At 35.3% G+C, this 20414-nt stretch overlaps 2 protein-coding genes and 1 long non-coding RNA gene across 6 annotated transcripts; 2 read left to right on the plus strand and 1 right to left on the minus strand.

Moving 5' to 3' along the window:
* The first annotated feature begins 525 nt into the window (after positions 1–525).
* Positions 526–8635, plus strand: LOC111713208 (tetraspanin-2A). Its single transcript, XM_023488032.1, has 9 exons — positions 526–603; positions 2387–2460; positions 4607–4713; positions 5434–5497; positions 5919–6012; positions 6513–6616; positions 8020–8078; positions 8193–8291; positions 8484–8635. The coding sequence occupies exons 1-9, from the start codon at positions 532–534 to the stop codon at positions 8543–8545; spliced, it is 735 nt and encodes a 244-aa protein (XP_023343800.1). The 5' UTR covers positions 526–531; the 3' UTR covers positions 8546–8635.
* A 315-nt stretch (positions 8636–8950) lies between these two features.
* On the minus strand, positions 8951–11275 carry LOC111713215 (uncharacterized). Of its 4 annotated transcripts, none has more exons than XR_002767634.1 (3): positions 11185–11275; positions 9844–10987; positions 8951–9343 (listed from the first exon to the last, which is right to left on the minus strand). It is a non-coding gene; the product is annotated as an uncharacterized LOC111713215 (long non-coding RNA). The 4 variants fall into 4 exon arrangements; XR_002767635.1 differs by having other exon boundaries at positions 8951–9355; XR_002767632.1 differs by having other exon boundaries at positions 9834–10987.
* A 4239-nt stretch (positions 11276–15514) lies between these two features.
* Positions 15515–17533, plus strand: LOC111713694 (uncharacterized). Its single transcript, XM_023488630.1, has one exon. It carries the CDS (start codon positions 15515–15517, stop codon positions 17531–17533), a length of 2019 nt encoding a protein of 672 aa, XP_023344398.1.
* The last annotated feature ends 2881 nt before the right edge of the window (positions 17534–20414 follow it).

The raw sequence follows: 20414 nt of genomic DNA on the forward strand, positions 1-20414 counted from the left end.
TCTTTGTAAAAAAACAAGAAATACAAACCAATGATGTTATTTTTCTATGCATAATGCGGGGTTCTCCGTGAACCAGGAAATAGTAATTTATTAAATCACATTATGTGAAATTGGTCTGTTAACGTAAACAATTGCTGTGTCTCATGTTCATTGGACTTTTTAAAGTCATAACTTGAGTCTAGAAGTCTCCTATTCACGAGTTTTCTTGGTTCTCATCGTACAATGATTGAAAGTGGGTCTAATTATATAGTCTTTATAGGTAAAATAATACATATAGACAGTATGCCTAAGAGGCAGTAATTATCAAAGCCCGGATTTTACACTGCAGTGAGGGACTTGTCTTAGTTAGGAAAGTCGAAAAATGTAAGCAGCCTTAGACCGACACTTTTTAAGTGATATCCTAAAATAGGCTTAATCTTATATTTGTTTGACATTGCAAAAGTAAAATGCATAAGGTGCAAAAGAATCGTTGTGAATTTTTTAATAAAATTCTAAAAATTAACTAAAAGTTTACCATGTTTTAGATTAAAAATGTTTGGCGGGTACTCTGGTGTCCGGAAAGACAGTTTAGAGGACTTGGAGAGAAAAACCCTGAATATGCAGGTGCAGTTAAAGTATTGAAAATGTACTCAACGGATATTAAAACTGAAACCTTATCCTTAAAAAAATAAGCTTAATAATGGCACATTTTTATAACACATTTTGCTTGATTTATTCAGGGTTATATATTATTTTGAATATTTCATAATACCAAGTATTTTACATAAATGTAGTTTTATAAGGAATCTCAACTTAGTTAACTCAACATAATCTTTCTACGTAAATCTTTGTCCTGGATAATTTCTCTTCAAATAATGGATAACTTCCCATATTATATAGAATATCACTAAACGACAAATAAAGCTTTATTATTAAATGAGTTTTACCACGACTATAGAATTGGGCAAAAAAAATGATGGCGCCCTTTATCGAAAGGCTAGCAGCTGTGATTTAAGAAGAAGGTATTCCAGAGATCCCATGGGTTTAAACAAAGAGAATAGAATATATATTAAAGTGGAATTAAGGAAATCCCTCGGTATCAGTTTTGTCAGTCCCTTTCAGCCTGAAAGGGAGTTCAAAAGTGTACAAATCATGTAAATGTTTACAAATTATATGCAGTAGAGTACATTAATACAGTATGTTCCCTAGACTATCCATTTCAATTTCGAATCTTTTAAAGCTATTAAATAAACTTTACAAAATGAATTAGGTGAATAAAAAACATCATTTGCTTTATAGTTATAACGAAAAATCATCGTTTGTAAAGTGAAAGGCTCTATGTGAAATGATCATTGGTCAATTATGAAACCAGCCTATTTCATAATTTGGTTTTCTTTTAATATTAATTTTAGATTTTCTATAAAATGATTTTCCAGGGCCCAAAAGGTTATATAGCACAAATATGTGAAGTACACATGCAATATGGAAACAGTACAACAAAATGGCAGTTTTACACTTTTTTCTAGTAAATTCCACTCTAATATATATTCTATTCCCTTTGATTGTACAGTGAAAGGCATAGAGTCTATGTGAAATGATCATTGGTCAATTATGAAACCAGCCTATTTCATAATTTGGTTTTCTTTAAAATGATGTTCCAGGGCCCAAAAGGTTATATTGCACAAATATGTGATGTACACCTGCAGTATGGAAACAGTACAACAAAATGGCCGTTTTACAATTTTTTTTCTAGTAAATTCCACTCTAATATATATTCTATTCTCTTTGGTTTTAAAGGAGAAGAATAATTTTGTTTAGCATCTTTTCTGAATAAATAGTTTCAAACTTATGTTCCCACAAACAATATTTTCTCAACGCCCTTTAAAACATGAATTTTTCTTATTAAGAACTTATCTATGTCTTTCCGCAGAAAGATGTTTATGATTGTCAGATCTATTAATACTTTCCACCCATTAAATCATTACGCTTTTAAACTTCTTTATACTTTCCTTTTTATATTTTTGTTATAATAAGGCAAGACCGTCAAATGTACCAAAAAGCGGGGTTCAATACGAATTGTAAACTGAACACTGTTGATTCTTGGAATACTTTGCGCACGTATAGACCTCTTTATTTAGAATACACTGTTGATTTTGGAATACTTTGCGCACGTATAGACCTCTTTATTTAGAATACACTGTTGATTATTGGAATACTTTGCGCACGTATAGACCTCTTTATTTAGAATACACTGTTGATTCTTGGAATACTTTGCGCACGTATAGACCTCTTTATTTAGAATACACTGTTGATTCTTGGAATACTTTGCGCACGTATAGACCTCTTTATTTAGTATACACTGTTGATTCTTGGAATACTTTGCGCACTTATTGCCCTCTTTGTTTAGTATACACTATTGATTCTTGGAATACTTTGCGCACTAATAGCACTCGCGAACTTCAGTATCTGCATATGGATCAGGTAAAGTTTTAAGTGGATTTTTTTCTTTAACATTGCACACTTTATTTCAGGAGATTAATTTTTAGAATCCTGGCTCATATCGAAACAAGAGTCGAAAATAAAAACTATAACCAACATTTTCTTAGGAATGTCTGTATCAAAAAGCTCGTAAACATTATAGTTTACATTCTGTATGATTTAATGTTTTTAACTTAGACATAATGATATTATTCATTGAAACTGCGTTTTAATCGAATACTTACCATGAATAGCTTGAATAATGCGACATACTTAAATTACACTATAAAATATGGGCAGAGATAGCTTTACTGCATTATATCTAATCTCTTTAATCCTTTAAATACATGACTTAAATTTTAACTGTGCGATAAATACGTAATATGATGGTCTTAATCATGTGATATCACCAACATTGTAGGTATCGAATTACGTCAATTCCTTGTAACCTAAGCTATTGAATAAAGTTAGTTGATTGAGACTCTGCTTTGATTATAGCAACGCAAAGTAGTCTGTGTTCTCGTTCAAAGAACTAGTGTAGATCTTGCTAATTGTTTTAGCATAAATTCGAGCTATTGTCTGATTGACATCGATAGCTCCTGCTTTGATTACAGCAACGCAAAGTAGTCTGTGTTCTCTTTCAAAGAACTAGTGTTGATCTTGATAATTGTTTTAGCATAAATTCGAGCTATTGTCTGATTGACATCGATAGCTCCTGCTTTGATTACATCAAAGTAGTCTGTGTTCTCGTTCAAAGAACCAAATAGATTGTTAAGTACAATAGATGGCAACGTAGTATTTGTACACTCTCAGTACAGCTATATTCTTACATCATAAGTGTCAACTCAGTATTGTGTCCGACAAAATTATTAATTATAGTGATAATTTTAGAATAAAGAGCTTATCTTATTGTGAAAAAGGGCAATTTTTTGTGTTGTTTATTTTTTGTTTTTACACTTTTTTATTCAATCTTGAAAAACATGTCCAATAATGTGAGAAAATTTCGTTTTCATTGTTATATTTGACACTTGTGACGTCGTGTATAATTGATCCATTTCTCTGTTGCCACCTGTTGTACTTGATAATCTATTTGCAAAGAACAAGCGTAGATCTTGCTAATTGTTTTAGCATTGATTCAAGCTAGTTTCTGATTGACATCGATAGCTTATGAGATTGTGCCTAGAGCATTGAATCAAATTTGTCTTGAAAGAGAGCTTGTGTCCTCGTTGAATTATACAAGCTGAGGTTGTACCTATAGATAATTGGCATTGACCGATATGGCTTGTGTTCAAGCATGAGAGTTAGTTCTATATCTATTGGATGCTTGTGTCCCTGTGTGGCATTTAGAGCCAGTCCTTGTTTGAGTTTAGATAGAGTCTACGCTTGAGTCCTATATTATTGGATGCTTGTGTCCCCGTGTGACATTTAGAGCCAGTCCTGGTTGAATATAGAGTCATATTTGTCCTATATTATTGGATGCTCGTGTCCCTGTGTGGCATTTAGAGCCAGTCCTTGTTGAATATAGAGTCATATTTGTCCTATATTATTGGATGCTTGTGTCCCTGTGTGGCATTTAGAGCCGGTCCTTGTTGAATATAGAGTCTAAGATATGTCCTATGATGTTGGACACGTGTGTCCCTGTGTGGCATTTAGAGTCAATCCTGTTTGATTGTGTTATAACTGATATACCTGGACAGATACGTCTTGAGTAAATTGTTATGAAGTTGGTAATTGCTACATGACGAGGACAGCAATTCCCATTATTAAATTCTTTTCTGAAATAAAAATTGAGATAGGGATTTTTTTATTTAAACCTTGACTGTTTTCGAAACTATGACAGGTTTTTCATTTTCAAAAATATCCAGAATTGGAATAATTGACGCGTTTTTGGCAAAAATCTCACTTTTATGTTAATTCCGATTTAAAGTATAATCTTTTAAACAAAACTAACTTACATAACTTATGAAAAAATCATAAACATTAAATGTACTTTGCTAAATTATTTCAAAGATCTATGTCTCATTTATATTGTAATGGTTAATCATATATGAAAAAAAATTGGGGATGATTCGAAATTTGAGTCACAAAATGAAAATATATTCATGCTCTATACTCTTGCGTTGTTAAATTACATTTTATTTATCTGTAGGTTTGATCTTGATTTTTGGGAATGGATTATAGAGATCGGATGGTATTCCTACTGGAATGCGATGTATGTTGTCATGATTGGAATGGTTCTTACCGCATTAAATTCAGGCAATTGTTTCAAAAGTCTGTTTTTTAATAATTTTATTATGTAACATATTTTAATGAATTCAGATTTTCACAGCTTCAGAGACAAAAGTGGTAACCCACCAGCTATATATTGCCTTTTTAGAAATGTTGCTTCAAATTTCACGTAAGCCTAAAAATGTCCTTACTGTTTAGGCGAACTTTCTCGGGGAGGGTGGGAAAATAATATATACATAAATAAACATGGGAATTCAGTGACGAATTCGATATCGTCTTTTCAAATAATTCTTTGATTTAGTATAGTGATACCTACTGAGAACGCTGTAATCTGTAAGAGTTTCGTCTGCAATGTTCACATTTTGTTTGTTTATGTTTTGACTGCATACGGTTGTACTTGATAAAACAAGAAAATTCCAGTAAACAAACAGAGTAAACTTGTTCGTCTTCACTGTTCATCTTGCGGATACATTATTGACACATCTTTACAGCCATTTACCGTTTTCAAAAATTAAACTCTGGCAAGCATAACTATATTATGACTTTTACAATTAGGTATTACAATGCTAATTCATAACAAAGACGATATCGAATTCGTCACTGAACTCCCATGTTTTTTGGGAAACCCTGTATATATTATAGATATGTATATTCAGAAAATTTATTCGTTGTAATATTTATACCTAAAAGCTTGTAAATGGAACTTAAAACTTCCTTTACAGAGTATAAACTAAATGAAATATTCAGCTCTGATGTGCTACTCTGTAATGAGTGAGAGTAGAGGTTTAATGCTACTTTCAGTAGTTCTCAGGTAATAATAATAATATAATATAATATAATATATAAATTATTAGGTATTGGACGATATTCAAAATACCACGGGTATATAAATCAAATCTATAGTTATTGGTCACTGTTTAAAATACCATGGGCAACGCTGTGTACATAAATCATAGTTAGTTGACGATTTTTTTCGCCGTACTAATGTTTCAATTAATATTTAATATCATATTCCTTTAAATAATTTGTAACAAAGGATTAATCAAATTGTGAACATTCTTTTTATCATATTGGGAACATTTTTGGCATCAAATCTCAAGCGGTGGGAGGTGGTGGCGAAGGTATCCGTACCCCCACTGTGGCCGCCTTGGCATGCCATGCTATAAATGGATGGTCATTTAAGTTCTTTATAAAATGGTAAAAGATTGCTAACGAAACCTATTTTTCTTCAGATTGATTATTTGGTGTGTTGTACTTGCGGGTGCCGTGGTTATCTGCATCTACGGAGTAGAAGAGAGTGATTTACTAGTCAGAGAATTAGATTTGGTAAATTTCTTATACAATTAAATATATCATAAAAAAATTAGCATGTAATCACTTTTTATTTCTTAGTTTTTGTTTATTGTTTAGAAGAATTGGACAAATGATCAAGACAATAAATATTTTTTCCAGTTCATAACAAAATTCTGCAATCTTTTAAAAATCGACGTCTATGTGCTGGAATTTTTTATTTACAAAAAAAAACCTTAATTCGAATAGATCTTTATATTATTATCAAAAGAATAAAATTTAGAATTTTCGTCTACGTACAGGTTTGCTTCGTCGTGTTAAAAATTAAAGGTTTTCGAAAATCTAAAATTCTGGATTATTTGCGTTAAATCTGAAAAATCATTACTTAAATTTGTGACAACAGCTTACAAACTTAGTCACAAATAAGTGATACTGAGTTTCAATGCGTGAAAAATTAAGGAAATCTTGGATTTAAACCTTTTGTCTATCATTCAGTGTTGAAGGATCAATCTTATGAATATTAATAATTTTAATAGATTTTCCGTAATCTGATTAACAAATGGGACGAGGACCCCCGAGCTAGCAGGATATTGAGGATGATACAAGAATATGTTGGTTGCTGTGGAGCCTCGGGGAACAGGTAGCATTCTAGAGATTTTGCAGGGTTACGTCAACAATCTACCGATTTTACAGGCTACAATTAATAGGATTACAGGGGAAGAGAAGTAGTGAGGTGTTCATTTTGAATTATAATCCACATTGTTGAACATTAATATTAAATGGTTTCCCTGTCCCACCACGATTAGACAAGGCTGTCCAAGCAAACTGTGCACGTCAAAACTTTTAATAACTTTACGGATAGTCCCACCCAACTTCCATCCACTGAAAGGGTTTTGGTATTAAAATTAAAAACTACGCAACGATTCTTTTTGGTGATTTTTAACTAATTACTTATCGGTTCTTTTTGCTAGAAATTTTATAGTTTTCTGTTTTATTTCTCTCAAAAAGTTTCGTTCATTAACGGAACTTTCCCAGACCTACTAACATCCAATGAATGATATTTTTGGCAGGAAAATTCCATAACATACACATTTTATGGGGAGGCCAATAAACATGGGAATTATAAGTTACAACTTCTGTGTCGTCTTTGTTCTGTGTGGCATTATTTCGTAAACACAATTTTATGTGTATCCTTGTCATCATTGTTATTACAGTAAATAATTAAACTGCTAGTCTCGAGATTTACACAATGCGGTATTTGGTATACCATTTTTCACCTTCAAAATCGACGGAGATATTGAGAAATTTGTCCAGATTCCAGTCTATTGATAACAAAAAAATTGTTGAAATGTTTAATATCTCAGTAAATTAAAAAGATACAAAGAAGGCAGATCACATTTTGGACAGCTCATGAAAGTTAAGTCATTTTTTTAAAATGTCATTTATCAATTATCGGAAATCTAAGATGATTTTCAAGTGTCTCTAAATTCCTATGTTTATTGGCACACCCTGTAGTTTAGGTTGGGATTTCGTCAGGATTAGTTTTTTTAATTAAAAACGGTTATTTCGCTTGATTTTCACTAATACCTGTTCTTTCCACTCCTTACCGGAATTTCTCATTAATTTTCAAAAGCTTTTGTTCGTAGAAACTTTCCTCTACCCTATTTATGACAGCCTAAAACTTTGGTCTTTAGGCTAAAATATATTCTTGTAAATACTGATATGCTTTTTAACAAACAAATGACTGAAGTTTACGCGGTAAAAATAATAAATTCAAGAAATAAGACCGAATCAATTTAACAGCCTTCTTGCTTTTTTGTGATTAATCCTGATCTGATTTTTTAATTAAGAAAATATTAATTTTTCTAAACAAAAAATTTCGACCGCCCTACAAAGAACAAAGCTAGGTTTTAGAATTCGTAAGAAATTGGTCCTTCTGTATCCGGCCGAGGTTCACCAACCAAGATATAAGACAGATATTTATAAGACAGATATAAGATATTTATATATTTTACTGATGCAAAACATTTTTTTTATTTCCAGGGATGATTACTTCAATGTTAGAAAAGTTATTCCCATGGAATGTAGGCATCCTGTTACAGGTATTTGAATATTTACGACCTAACGGTGGTGTTGAGACATTTAATAACTGACAAAGTTTTAAGAATCTGAGATTGAAATGGTCGAATATGATTAACACGTAAATTTTGTTGCAGGAAATAATTACCTGCACGGTTGCCCGCAAACTCTAGCCTGGTGGCTTGAACCCTGGACTGCTACACTCTCCGCTCTATCATTACTCTTCACTCTCACAGGAACCAAAACCATTTTTTCATGTAATTCGGTGCTCTCGATATTCGGACACATAAAATGACTCCCTTGATCCAGATTCTCAAAAATATGTTCTTTAATTTTTACAAATCGACCATTTTCTTTTCATGTGTTGTCAGCCGACTTTCTCATTACTTAAAAATTGAAATACAAAAATAATGTTTGGGTTTTATCAGATATTCCGATGATCTTCCTCAACTTAAAGCTTAGATCTCTACTGCTCCAACTCCAAGAATAATAAAAATATAAACTCGTGTCAAGTTCAAATAAAATGTAAACAATTTTTGGAATAATGATTTTTAAACCAACAATAAGAAAACGTTACAAACGATGAGACTGTAGAACGACCTAAAACTATTTAAGTATGACAACTCCAGGGTAAAATTAAGGTTTCAGGCAATTAAATATATTACTTTTTCTTAATTTATGATTTAGAAAAGAAAAAAAGTTTACAGTGCAGGAAATCAAAAATATTAGGAAATAAGCAGCTAAAATTCCGTACATTCGTCTCTGAATTCTCATCCTTTGTGGATAACCCTGTAGATAAATATGTCACTATAGTCTTCTCCTTTTATAAGTTACAGTAAACTATAAAACAATGAAACCTCATCCATTCAAATTTCATATTAAAAAAAAAAAATAATTAGATTATACAAATTTATTGTTCTTCACAATTAGATAATACATAAAAAACTATCACAAATTCATAAGTTTTCAGACCCCCCCCCCCCTCTACTTCGTTGGAGGAGAAGATTAAGTATCAATAACATATAAATTCGAAATTCGATGTTAAATCAAGAATTCTTGTTAAGTGGAAATATATAAAAGAATCAAGCAAATAAACATCAAAAACGATCAACTTAAATACCAATTTTTTTTATAATTTACGACTAAATTTTAAATAGCTACACTGCTAATCCCGGAAATTGATTAAATAGCTACACTGCTTATCCCGGAAATTGATTAAATAGCTACACTGCTTATCCCGGAAATTGATTAAATAGCTACACTGCTTATCCCGGAAATTGATTAAAGACTTGAAAGGCGTCTTTGACCACAGACAAAGTTTGAGGCATTCATTATCAGCAACCTAACTTTTGCAATATTTCTTGTGAAACAATATTCACAACAAAATAGTTCTAGTCCTGCCATTTCCAAAGTGTGGTCTGCCATTTTTTTGGCTTGTAAAAATGCCAGAGATATTAAGAATTTTGCTTAAATTTCAATTTATTAAATAATACCAAACGTGCAAGAATAGAATGATGCTATATAGGATTTATATACAAGGTAGATATGTATAGTCCTACCTATACGGATATATTTGACTTTTACCCACGCTGATGTCTAATTCTAAACAAAATCATTCATATCTCCGGTGATTATGAAAAAAAATAAACCACATTTTGTCAATGGTAGGACTAAGTACTATTTTGTGATCAATGTTTAATAAAAAATATTGCTAAAATTAAGTTGCGGAATGCTTTTAATTATAATGAAAACCGCAATCTTTTTCAATGGTCACAGACGCCTTTCAACTTTCAAGTCTTCAGTCAATTAAATATCATTCCGGGTTCTTTAGATGAGCACTGTATGAAGTATTGCTTGAATATGGTAGATATTGGTTGGATGATGTTTTTTTCTCCTTAAAATTTCAAAGTTGGTAAAGATTAAAATAGCAGTTTTTAATGCTCGCTTTTAAGTGGTCTAAAAGAGTGTAACCAAACCCTCTGATGGTCTAAGAATTTTAAATAGTGTTGATCTCTTAACAAGACGGCGGAAGATTGCAACCGCTATATTTGAGATATCTTGACATAAGGCCGGGAGATTGCAACAGCTTTATCTGAGATTTCTAGACAGGAGGCCGGGTAATTGCAACCGCTTTATCTGAGACCTCTAGACAGGAGGGCGGGAGATTATAACAGCTATATCTGAGATCTCTAGACAGGAGGTCAGGAGTTTACAACAGCTATATCTGAGGTATCTTGTCAGAAGGTCAGGAGTTTGCAACCGCTATATCTGAGATATCTTGTCAGAAGGCCGGGAGATTGCAACAGCTTTATCTGAGATCTCTAGACAGGAGGGCGGGAGATTATAAAAGCTATATCTGAGATCTCTAGATAGGAGGGCGGGAGATTATAACAGCTATATCTGAGATCTATAGACAGGAGGTCAGGAGTTTACAAGAGCTATATCTGAGGTATCTTGTCAGAAGGTCAGGAGTTTGCAACCGCTATATCTGAGATATCTTGTCAGAAGGCCGGGAGATTGCAACAGCTTTATCTGAGATCTCTAGACAGGAGGGCGGGAGATTATAACAGCTATATCTGAGATCTCTAGACAGGAGGGTGGGAGATTATAGACAGGAGGGCGGGATATCTAAAATCTCTGGACAGGAGGTCGGGAGATTATAACCGCTTTATCTGAGATCTCTAGACAGGAGGGTGGGAGATTATAGACAGGAGGGCGGGATATCTGAAATCTCTGGACAGGAGGGCGGGAGATTATAATTGCTAAATTTGAGATCACTAGACCAGAGGAAGGGAGATTTTAACTGCTTTATCTGAGATCTTTAGACAGAAGGGCGGGAGATTGCAACCGCTATATCTGATATCTGAATTGTGGAAATGGAATGAGAAAGAACAGAACCTCCCATAGCTATTCTAGAACTCTCATCATAAAGCTAAAAAAAATTATATGAGTTTATATGAAAACTAGCTGAAGTGCCCGGTGTTGCCCGTGAAATAAAATTTTAAAATGTTACCCCTGGGTTCCCTAAAAAATGTCAGCCCATTCGGTCCAGCCGTTTGGCCGGCTATAGGAAACATAAATACGAATGTCTTGTTATATTATAAAGATGAAGCAAAAAAACATTTTTACCTTCGGGGTGTCAGAGCTCTCTTGAATATCAAAGGATTCACTTGTAGAGTCAGGTATGACAGCTTTCACCTATATTTAGATGCTGTTATAATCAAAGCCCTCATATTGATGTAATCGAGACATAAAAAATTTAAGATCAATATCTTGCTAACATAAAAAATTTATTCGAAATATCATAATTACTAATTAGCATCAAGCATAAGCCCTTGGTGTATTGGGATTTCCACAATTTGATCTGCATTATTTTCAGGGGCGTATTCAGGAATTTGTCCAGGGGGGGGGTTATTTTTAAGAAAATGTATAACTGTTAAATTTACCTGTGGAATATGGTCACTAATATGCTTGATATATCCAGGTTTGCTTGGTGTTTCAAAACTACACTCTTCACATCTGAACACCTCTCCAACACCATGCATCTTATACAGATGCACTTTCAAGCCTTCCTTCCCTTCACATTTCTCAGGACACACTTGACAGAAGAACTCCTCCCCTTTTCCATGCATACAAGCTGTGTGTTGTTTTAGTTGTATGGAACTGTAAAAACTAATTTCACACTGATCACAGGTATACTCGGAGTTAAGTTTCTTTACGGTTTTAATATGCACACCACCACTACTTGAATTTCCTACAACTGGAAAAAGTGAGTCTTTAGTCTTCTGAGAAACATTGCTTGTGGAAGGTCCAGACTCTTCTTCGTTATCTTGAATAATGTAACCTATATGCGGGTTATCTTGCTGCTGGGATTCTATCGTTAAATCTTTCCGAACCTCTAGATCCCGTCTTACCTCCAGGTCTCCCTTCTTGTTGTATAGAGATCCTCTCTTCTTACCTTTTAACTGTTCAACACATTTAGACTTTCGTTTCCTTTTGCCCTGGAATGGACCAACCGGGACACCAGATCTAATTGCTTTGTTCTGGAGTGCCAATGGAATTCCAGATCTAATTGCAAGCATATCGTCTGATAAACCAGCTTTGGTTCGTGAATCCTCTTCCTCCCAAGTCGGACTTTTTCGACCAAACTCCATTTCTTCTTCTAGGATTTCGTTTGACAGAGAGCTTTTGGACTTGGTTGAGACAGTGACTGGAGTTATTGGTGGACCTGACATACCATAGGTGGGAGAGGAAGACTTCTGCGGTTGGGTCCAGGAAACCATAACATTTGGTGGAGTGTCTCTAGGCCCTTTCGATTCTACAGTTGATGTTGGGGGTGTAGATGTTTCTTCCCATTTTGCAGATGTAATATTGGTAACAACCGGAGGCCTTTGAGTGCACCATGCATTTGTGACAGGAGTGTTCCAAGAGATTGGATGAGCATTGGAGCTGACTGTGATCAAAGGTGACTCCCCAATGGATTGAGATTCAGGCTCTGCTGGTAGATTCCAAGGCTGGGAAGACATTTGTGGTAGTTTAGTTTGAGTGTCTGTATTGGGTAATTGCCATACGGCGCCAGTAGTGGGAACTGTTGCAGTAGCCACAGATTCAACTGGATGTGTCCAGTTATTCTGACGGTTTGAAGTAGGCCAAGCGTTTTCAGACCAATTACCCAGGGGAGTGCTTAGTCCAGTATTAGATATGGAGGACTCAGCTTCATCCTCTGATTCTGAAGCTGAGACAACCTCAGCAATGGGCTGTAATTCAGAATTATCTAATTCATTACCAGAAACTGAGTGAAGTCGCACTCCGGAGCTTCGAGGTGTTACGGGAACACTTGAATGAATGTGCGGAACATGAGAAACCTGGGAGGAGAGAGCAACCTGTGAGACCTGAGAGGGAATATGTCCGGAACCCTGATGATGTATCGTTATCTGTCCTGATCTTCTTCTGGATTTATTCATCTCCGTCATACTTGGAGTTTGAATATTTTCACTCTGCGGCAGACCTTGGTTGATCACACGGAGCTTACCCTGAGATAAACTTTTGCCTGGACTATAGAACTTCTCTGCTTGGTCCTGAGCAGTAAACTGTTTGCTGTCAACGTGCTTCAATTGGTTACCACCGAGCGTAAATGAAGATTGCGATATAAGAGCAGTATTCTGGTTGAGCTGGGCAACTGATATATGAGGAGCAGGAGATTCTGGTTTACCAGCTAAGGAGGTTTTTACAGTTGGATTATCTCCATCCTCACCTCCGCCTGATGCTTCAAACAATGCTTGAATTGAGGCCTGAATTATGATGGATTGAAAATCAATAAAATATTAATGGGTGAAAGTCAGTAACATAATTTGAGTTTAACAGTTTGATAATAATTTTTTACCATTCCAAGACCAATTTATTATACACATTTCCCCAATCAAGTTCCATTATAAAGTTTATCGAACAAGATTTTTGTTTGGCCAATTCCATTTTTTCTTCTTTTATTTTGTTTCAATTTAGACCATTCCTGTGATCCTGGTATTCCCATGTTGATATCTTGAGGTGAACTAGCAGTTGAACTTACAACAGTCCGAATCTAAACATATTTCAATTCTTAAAAAGCAAAGGACAATAAGCTGTGTATAAAAATAAAGTTGCAAAGATTTTTTTTAACGTTGTGGAAAAACAAAATGAAAAGTAAGAGGTAAACTTGAAGATTTTTTGCCCCCCCCAAAAATTTGTTTACTCCCAAAATTCTACATTTTTAGAAAACATTCTTGGAAACCAGATTTGTCCTCACCCTGTTAGTACTAAAGTCTGCAGTATGGTGCATGTGTGTATGGTTGGAGAATAAATTCGGCCATTCTTCATGAAAGCTTTGCTCTTGCATCATTTCAGGAATATTACGCGGCAGTATATCTTGAATATTCCTGAAATATTAAATTTTGAACTTTGTCACAATCTGAAAAATTAAATCATAAACTATGTTAGAATCTAAAATATTTAAGTATGGACTATGTTACAATCTGAAAAATTAAATCATAAACTATGTTAGAATCTAAAATATTTAAGTATGGACTATGTTACAATCTGAAAAATTAAATCACAAACTATGTTAAAATCTAAAATATTTAAGTATGGACTATGTTACAATCTGAAAAATTAAATCATAAACTATGTTAGAATCTAAAATATTTAAGTATGGACTATGTTATAATCTGAAAAATTAAATCATAAACTATGTTAGAATCTAAAATATTTAAGTATGGACTATGTTACAATCTGAAAAGACTACCAACATGGTATCCCATTCCCCAGACCACCGTCATGAAAGGAACATTGCAAGCAGACGCAATGTATTTTCTTTAAAAATCATTTCTGCCAACCCTCCTGATTTTTTTTTTTTTTTTGGGGGGGGGGATATTTTTAAATATATTAACTTCTAAAACAGATTTAACAGATTTTCTGTTTCGTTATGAATAATTGTAATAAAACTAACCTGTATTGCTCTGATACAGAGCAGTCCCCTGTCAGTGTGGTTTCTCCGAAGGATATTGGAATAATATCCTGCTGGTCAGACAGAGAAGCTGAAGACACAGGAAATATTTATCCGGATAATATGATAATAGTTAGATATTGATGTAGAGAATATGTAAGGTCTTACATTTGTCAATTTTATTTTTAACCTCACATTTTAAAGTCACATCTCTTTCATTCATTAAACTATCCCTTGTATAACTATTCCTTGAATAACAATAACACCCATACAACTGCAGGGACGTACTGGCATGGGGGAGGGAGGGAACCCCCGGACGCCATGAGCCTCCGCTATACAGACACGAGCCTTTAGATTTGCTAGACAGACCAAGCTTCCACTATACAGACCAAGCCTCCACTATGCACACCGTGCCTCCGCTATGCAGTGAACGAACCTTAACCATATAGAACAGCTTTTTTTAAATCTTGTTTTTATGTGTAATGAAAAATGTTAACAATTTTATCTTGACATAGTGGCATGAGAGGTTTCTCAAAGATGAGAAGTATTTATTAGTTATCATAAATAGTTCCTATTTATTACTAATTCTTTACGTGAAAAGAAAAATATTTAGAGTAAAAAATTTGAATTGAAGTCCAATTCATCTTTTATAATCTTTGATTTAGGCAATACCTTTTTTGTAGTTCAAATAAAATCTAGAAAATTTGTATTTTTCAAAAAAAAGGTATTGTTTAAATCAAAGATTACAACAAAACAAACTAAATTTACTCCAGAAATATTTCTCCAAATATTCTCCTTACTGTCTAAGAAATGTTTAAATTTTAGTATAAATCTTATAAACCACTTTATGAGTCCATATATGTTTTTAATCATGACCATCAATAAATAAATATAATCTTTAGTAAAATTTGTAGAAACTGGTACCGTAGAAGATGGCGGACCGAGCAACGAAGACTACGAACGGAACAGACTTTGAAGACTATGAAGATTGGTTTCTGGAATGTGAACGGGTTGCAATACACTGTTAAGAAACAAACGGTGGTGGAGGCGTTGGAAACTCAGGAACTAAGCGTCCTTGGTCTGGTGGAAACCTATATAAGAGAAGGAAATCATGAGGACCTGTCAATGTTCCGAGGATACCGGACGATAACAGTAGAGAGGGGATATGGAGAGAAAGCGGGAGGAGGGTTAATGATATTAGTCAAGGATGGGATAAAACACTCTTCATGGAATCCAGTGTATCCTGAGACACCAGGGACGGAAAAAGAAAAATCATGGATCATCCTACACTCAGGAGAGGCAAGGATTGCTGTAGGGTTTGTTTACATGGCAGCACAGGTACCCGGGTCAGAAGGATACAGAACTTGGAATACAAGTATGTACCTGAGCTTACAAAAGGACCTGGAGAAACTAAGGACAGATGGATATGAAGCGTATATTCTAGGCGACTTCAACGGACATGTTGGCAACGGTGAAGATGGTATTATTGGGAATCTGCCTAATGTAAATTTTAATGGTCGTCTGCTCCAAGATTTTGTGTCTGTTAACACACTAAAGATGGTGAATGCGGACCAAGAGCTAACATCAGGACTCTTCACAAGATCAGCAGGGGGATTCTCGACAGTGTTAGACTTTGTACTGGCTACAGGGGGAGCATCAAGCAGAATACGTAAACTTCAGATTGACGAAGAGGGAGATATATTCTCTGGAAGTGACCATGCTGGTCTGGTGCTCGAAATAGAGGCAGTGGAGGATGAACCAAATGATGACTTGGAGGAAGGGGATGAAATCCGAGTCCCAGGGAATGCTATCTTTACGGAGTTCAAAACATGCCTGGACGAGTTACTTGTCCAACAGACAGAGTATGATGAACTAAGCCTAAATGAGAAATGTCTTCGGCTACAAGATATAATAAGACAGGCAGGAATGAAAATATTTGGCAAACCAAAACAGAAAGAGAAAAAACGAATTAAAGTCAAAATCAGCAAATCCTTGAGAAAACTTAAGGACAGACAAAAATGGCTGGAAAAATCAACTAAGAGATTATCAATAGCTAAAGCAGCTCGTAGAGTGGCAGGAGCTATCTGGAATCAGGGTGAGGAACACAAACTCAATAGGAAGATGAATCTACTGCAGGAAGTGTCCGACCAGTGCAAGGCTCAGAGTCTAGAGGACAAGATGAAGCGCAGAAATGAATTAAGGATGAAGACTATATTAAAATCCAAACAATTCTGGGCACTGGTGAAAAAAGTGGTGAAACAGATGTCGGCCTTAAGTGCTGTGGAGGATGCAGATGGAAACCTAATAACTAACAGGAAATTGATAGAGGAGGTGGTACTGCTAGAACTAGGGAAAATCTATAGAGGACAGAGATCCAGGATATTTGGCTTCAAAGGTGAACAGTTGGTCAGGGCAGCATATACAATGCATCATGAAGATCAGGGAGAATGGATCAGAAGAGATCATGTGAGCACAAAATTTGAAGCAGAAGTCTGTGCTCCAGTATCTGAAAGGTTTATCCAAAGTATGGTAAATAACCACAAGGACAAGAGAGCAACAGGAGTAGACGAGATACCAACCCTATTGTACAAGAATGCATCAGAACTGTTCAACAGAAAACTCACGGACCTAGTCAATATCTGTCTTGAAACAGGAGAAACCCCAGAGTGCTTAAACATCGGAAAAATGACTCTAATAGACAAAAAGGAAGCGTCATTAAAAATCTCAAATAAACGACCGATTAGAGTATCCAATCTGATGTTAAGTGTAATTACAAAAACAATTAACTACAGAATGCTGAAGGTATGCGAGAGAGAGAACCTTTTTGGGGAAACTCAATATGGATTTAGACCAGGGAGATCTACTACAGATTGTATCTTTCTCTTGTTGGCTGCAGTGAGAAAGGCAAAGAAGAAAAAATACAGAATATCAGTAGCTTTCTGCGATCTACAGAAGGCTTACGATTCGGTTGACAGAGAAACTTTATATAAAAAGTTGTAGTTCAGTGGATTTGGAGGTAAAGTGGTGCAGCTGATACAGTCCATGTATTATAATGATAATGTTGTGATCAAGTTAAGCCAAGGAGTATCAAGTCCTCTATGGTTTACACGCGGAGTTAAGCAAGATGTGCACTATCACCATTACTGTTTGCTCTATATATTTCTGGATTGGGAATTCGCCTACAAGAGACAAAGCGAGGGATTGATGTTGGAGGAATACATCTGACCGGACTGTTTTTCGCTGACGATCTTATACTTATTTCTAAGACTCCAATCAGAGGAATGTGTTTTCTACTAGGGGAATTAAACCAGTTCTGCTCGAGTATGAAGATGACACTATCTGTTGGGAAATCATTCGTTCTCACAACAGGGGATCCTGGTAAAAAATGGAGGATTGGAAATTCTGAGGATATGCTGGAGGAGTTGCTGACTGCCAAATACCTAGGAGTAAACATTCAGCTGAGAGGCAGGTGTATTCTACGAAGAGAGAAGGATGTGATCTCAGCAGCAAGAAGGTATGCTCACTCAATCATGAGTTTAACAAGAGCTGGACTGGATAGATCAAGACTAGCCAGGATCTTGTGGGAAACATGCGGGATCCCAGCTATCCTCTATTGCTCGGAGGTTATGAGCTTTAACAGTAAAACAATAGAATCCCTAGAGAAAATCCAGGGAGAGGTTGGGAATTTTATTCTCCAAGTCCCTCACTCAACTGCACGGGTATCCTCATGGACTGAGGCAGGACTAATGCCAATGAAGTTTAGAATATGGATGAGAAAGGCTAGGTATTACTGGAGAGCAGTAACTAAAAAAAAGGACCCAATTCTTACAGAATGTCTCAGACTAGTACTGGAGAACCCAGAGGAGGATGAATGGGCCAGAGACATCAAGGAAATAGAAGATGCTATCAAGTCAAACATTCCTGATTTGTTGCTATCTCAGCTACGCAAAAAAGTGAATGATGTGGCAATTGAAGCAGTACTAGATGCTAAACAAGGTCTTCATTCGTTACAGTCTCAACCACAACCAAGAGAGTGGTTCAAACTACCGGAACATGTAAATGACTGTAGACGCAGTAAAATCATAAGCATGGCCAGGTCTGGCAACTTACAGTTAGGGAACCGGATGAGAAACAAGTATGGAAATCAGAGGAAAACATGCCCAATCTGTAGTACAAACGGCAGGTATGTTAAGCTGAATGAACTCCACGTACTGCTTGAGTGCCCGGCAACAGCAATTGAGAGGAAAGACTGTGGAGTAGCTGAATACGAAGAGAAGTACCCGGGAATGGCCACTAAGTACATCCTTAGACGGTACCTGGGACAGGATGGATGCAATAGAATGGAACTTCTAAAACGGGCAAGAAGCATCCATTTGATGGCAGAGAAATGGATGGACCTGACTAAACATATGTGAGGTAAGAATTGAATAAATCGTTAAACAAATCAAGGAAATAATAGCAATATTAGAACATAAAATGTCAGATGAAAGATATAAAGTAGTTATTTAAATTGATAGCTGAAAATAGACGGGGAATAGACGTTCCATAATAGTGGGGAATTGTCATATGCCAGACAAAGATAAAGCAATCATTAGAGACCATGCTGATTTTACATAGAAACAAACCATCCCTTGTACAGGGCATGTTGCCCAATTAGGGGTGGGTGGGTTGGTGGATGTCAACCTTGGGGCTCGGTCTACTCAGGTTCCTGATAATCCCAACACCCGGTACGCTTACATCCAGGGTTCAATAATAGAACATGCCCTAGGCGGTTTACAAACAGACGACCCCAGACGTGATTGTACACGTATCGTGAGGGGAAGTACTGATGGGTGTGGCTTCATACGGGGATTAAAATCCCCCAGAAGTTTTGTTTAATAATAATAATAATGCCACTATGCCAAAAAAAATTGTTAACACTTTTTATTGCACATAAAACCAAGATTTGAAAAAGGTGTTCTGTATGGTGGAGGCTCGTTCACTGCATAGCAGACTCTCTCACGGGGGGGGGGGGGCAATCCTGTGTACCCCCTAGACATGCCCCCTCTAGACATTTGACAATTTGTCCATTTTATAATTATTGCTCAAATTCTTTCTTAAGCTTATTAATTAACATTTATTTTTATCAGGGATTCATTTAAATCCATATTATATCATATAATTGTATAATTGGTAATTATGGTCGGATGAAGGAAAGCCAGGTAAGTTAAGGTCTTAATACGGTTTTTTATGGGTGTTAACCAAATTTCTTGTTTGCCAGACCTCCAGTATTCCCCTGATAGGAAGTTGAAATACTAATGGTTATTTAAATGTTATTTTACATTTTACCACATTTTACAACAAATAATAAACAAGAAAAATCTTACAATAAAAAAGTTCCAAAAAAATATGAAATTTTTGAACTATTGGGATTTGAACCATTCAGTTTCTGGCAGAATGGGAGATAATTCCTTAAACCTTGGAAATATATGAAAATGGTGACTAATCCTATAAACCTTGCAAATATTTTGAAAAGCAGATAATTCCTTAAACCTTGCAAAAATATGAAAATGGTAGATGATCCCTTTATCCTTGCAAATATTTGAAAATGGCAGATGATCCCTTTATCCTTGCAATAATATGAAACTGGCAGATAATCCTTTCAACCTTGCAAACACATGAAAATGGAAAATAATCTTCATAACTTTGCACATATACAAAATTGGCAAATACACCCTTTAACCAGAACCTTGCACACCTATGAAAATGGAAGATAATCCTTTAAACCTTGCTTCTATATTAAAACGGCAGATGATTCCTTAACCCTACAAACATATGAAAATGGAAAAAAATCCCGATAAATTTTCACAATAGAAATTGGCAAGAAGTCAGGGTAAAAAAG

Source organism: Eurytemora carolleeae, unplaced genomic scaffold (genome assembly GCF_000591075.1).
Source record: "Eurytemora carolleeae unplaced genomic scaffold, Eaff_2.0 scaffold29, whole genome shotgun sequence".
NCBI classification, from domain to species: domain Eukaryota; kingdom Metazoa; phylum Arthropoda; class Copepoda; order Calanoida; family Temoridae; genus Eurytemora; species Eurytemora carolleeae.

Excerpts from the sequence above, each read along its gene's own strand:
- LOC111713208 (XM_023488032.1), top strand. The coding sequence starts at position 532 with ATGTTTGGCGGGTACTCTGGTGTCCGGAAAGACAGTTTAGAGGACTTG. Across the intron at positions 4,714-5,433 it reads TCTTACCGCATTAAATTCAG|CTCTGATGTGCTACTCTGTA; the intron begins GCAATTGTTTCA and ends TGAAATATTCAG. Across the intron at positions 6,013-6,512 it reads TAGTCAGAGAATTAGATTTG|ATTTTCCGTAATCTGATTAA; the intron begins GTAAATTTCTTA and ends TAATTTTAATAG.
- LOC111713694 (XM_023488630.1), top strand. The coding sequence starts at position 15,515 with ATGAAGATTGGTTTCTGGAATGTGAACGGGTTGCAATACACTGTTAAG.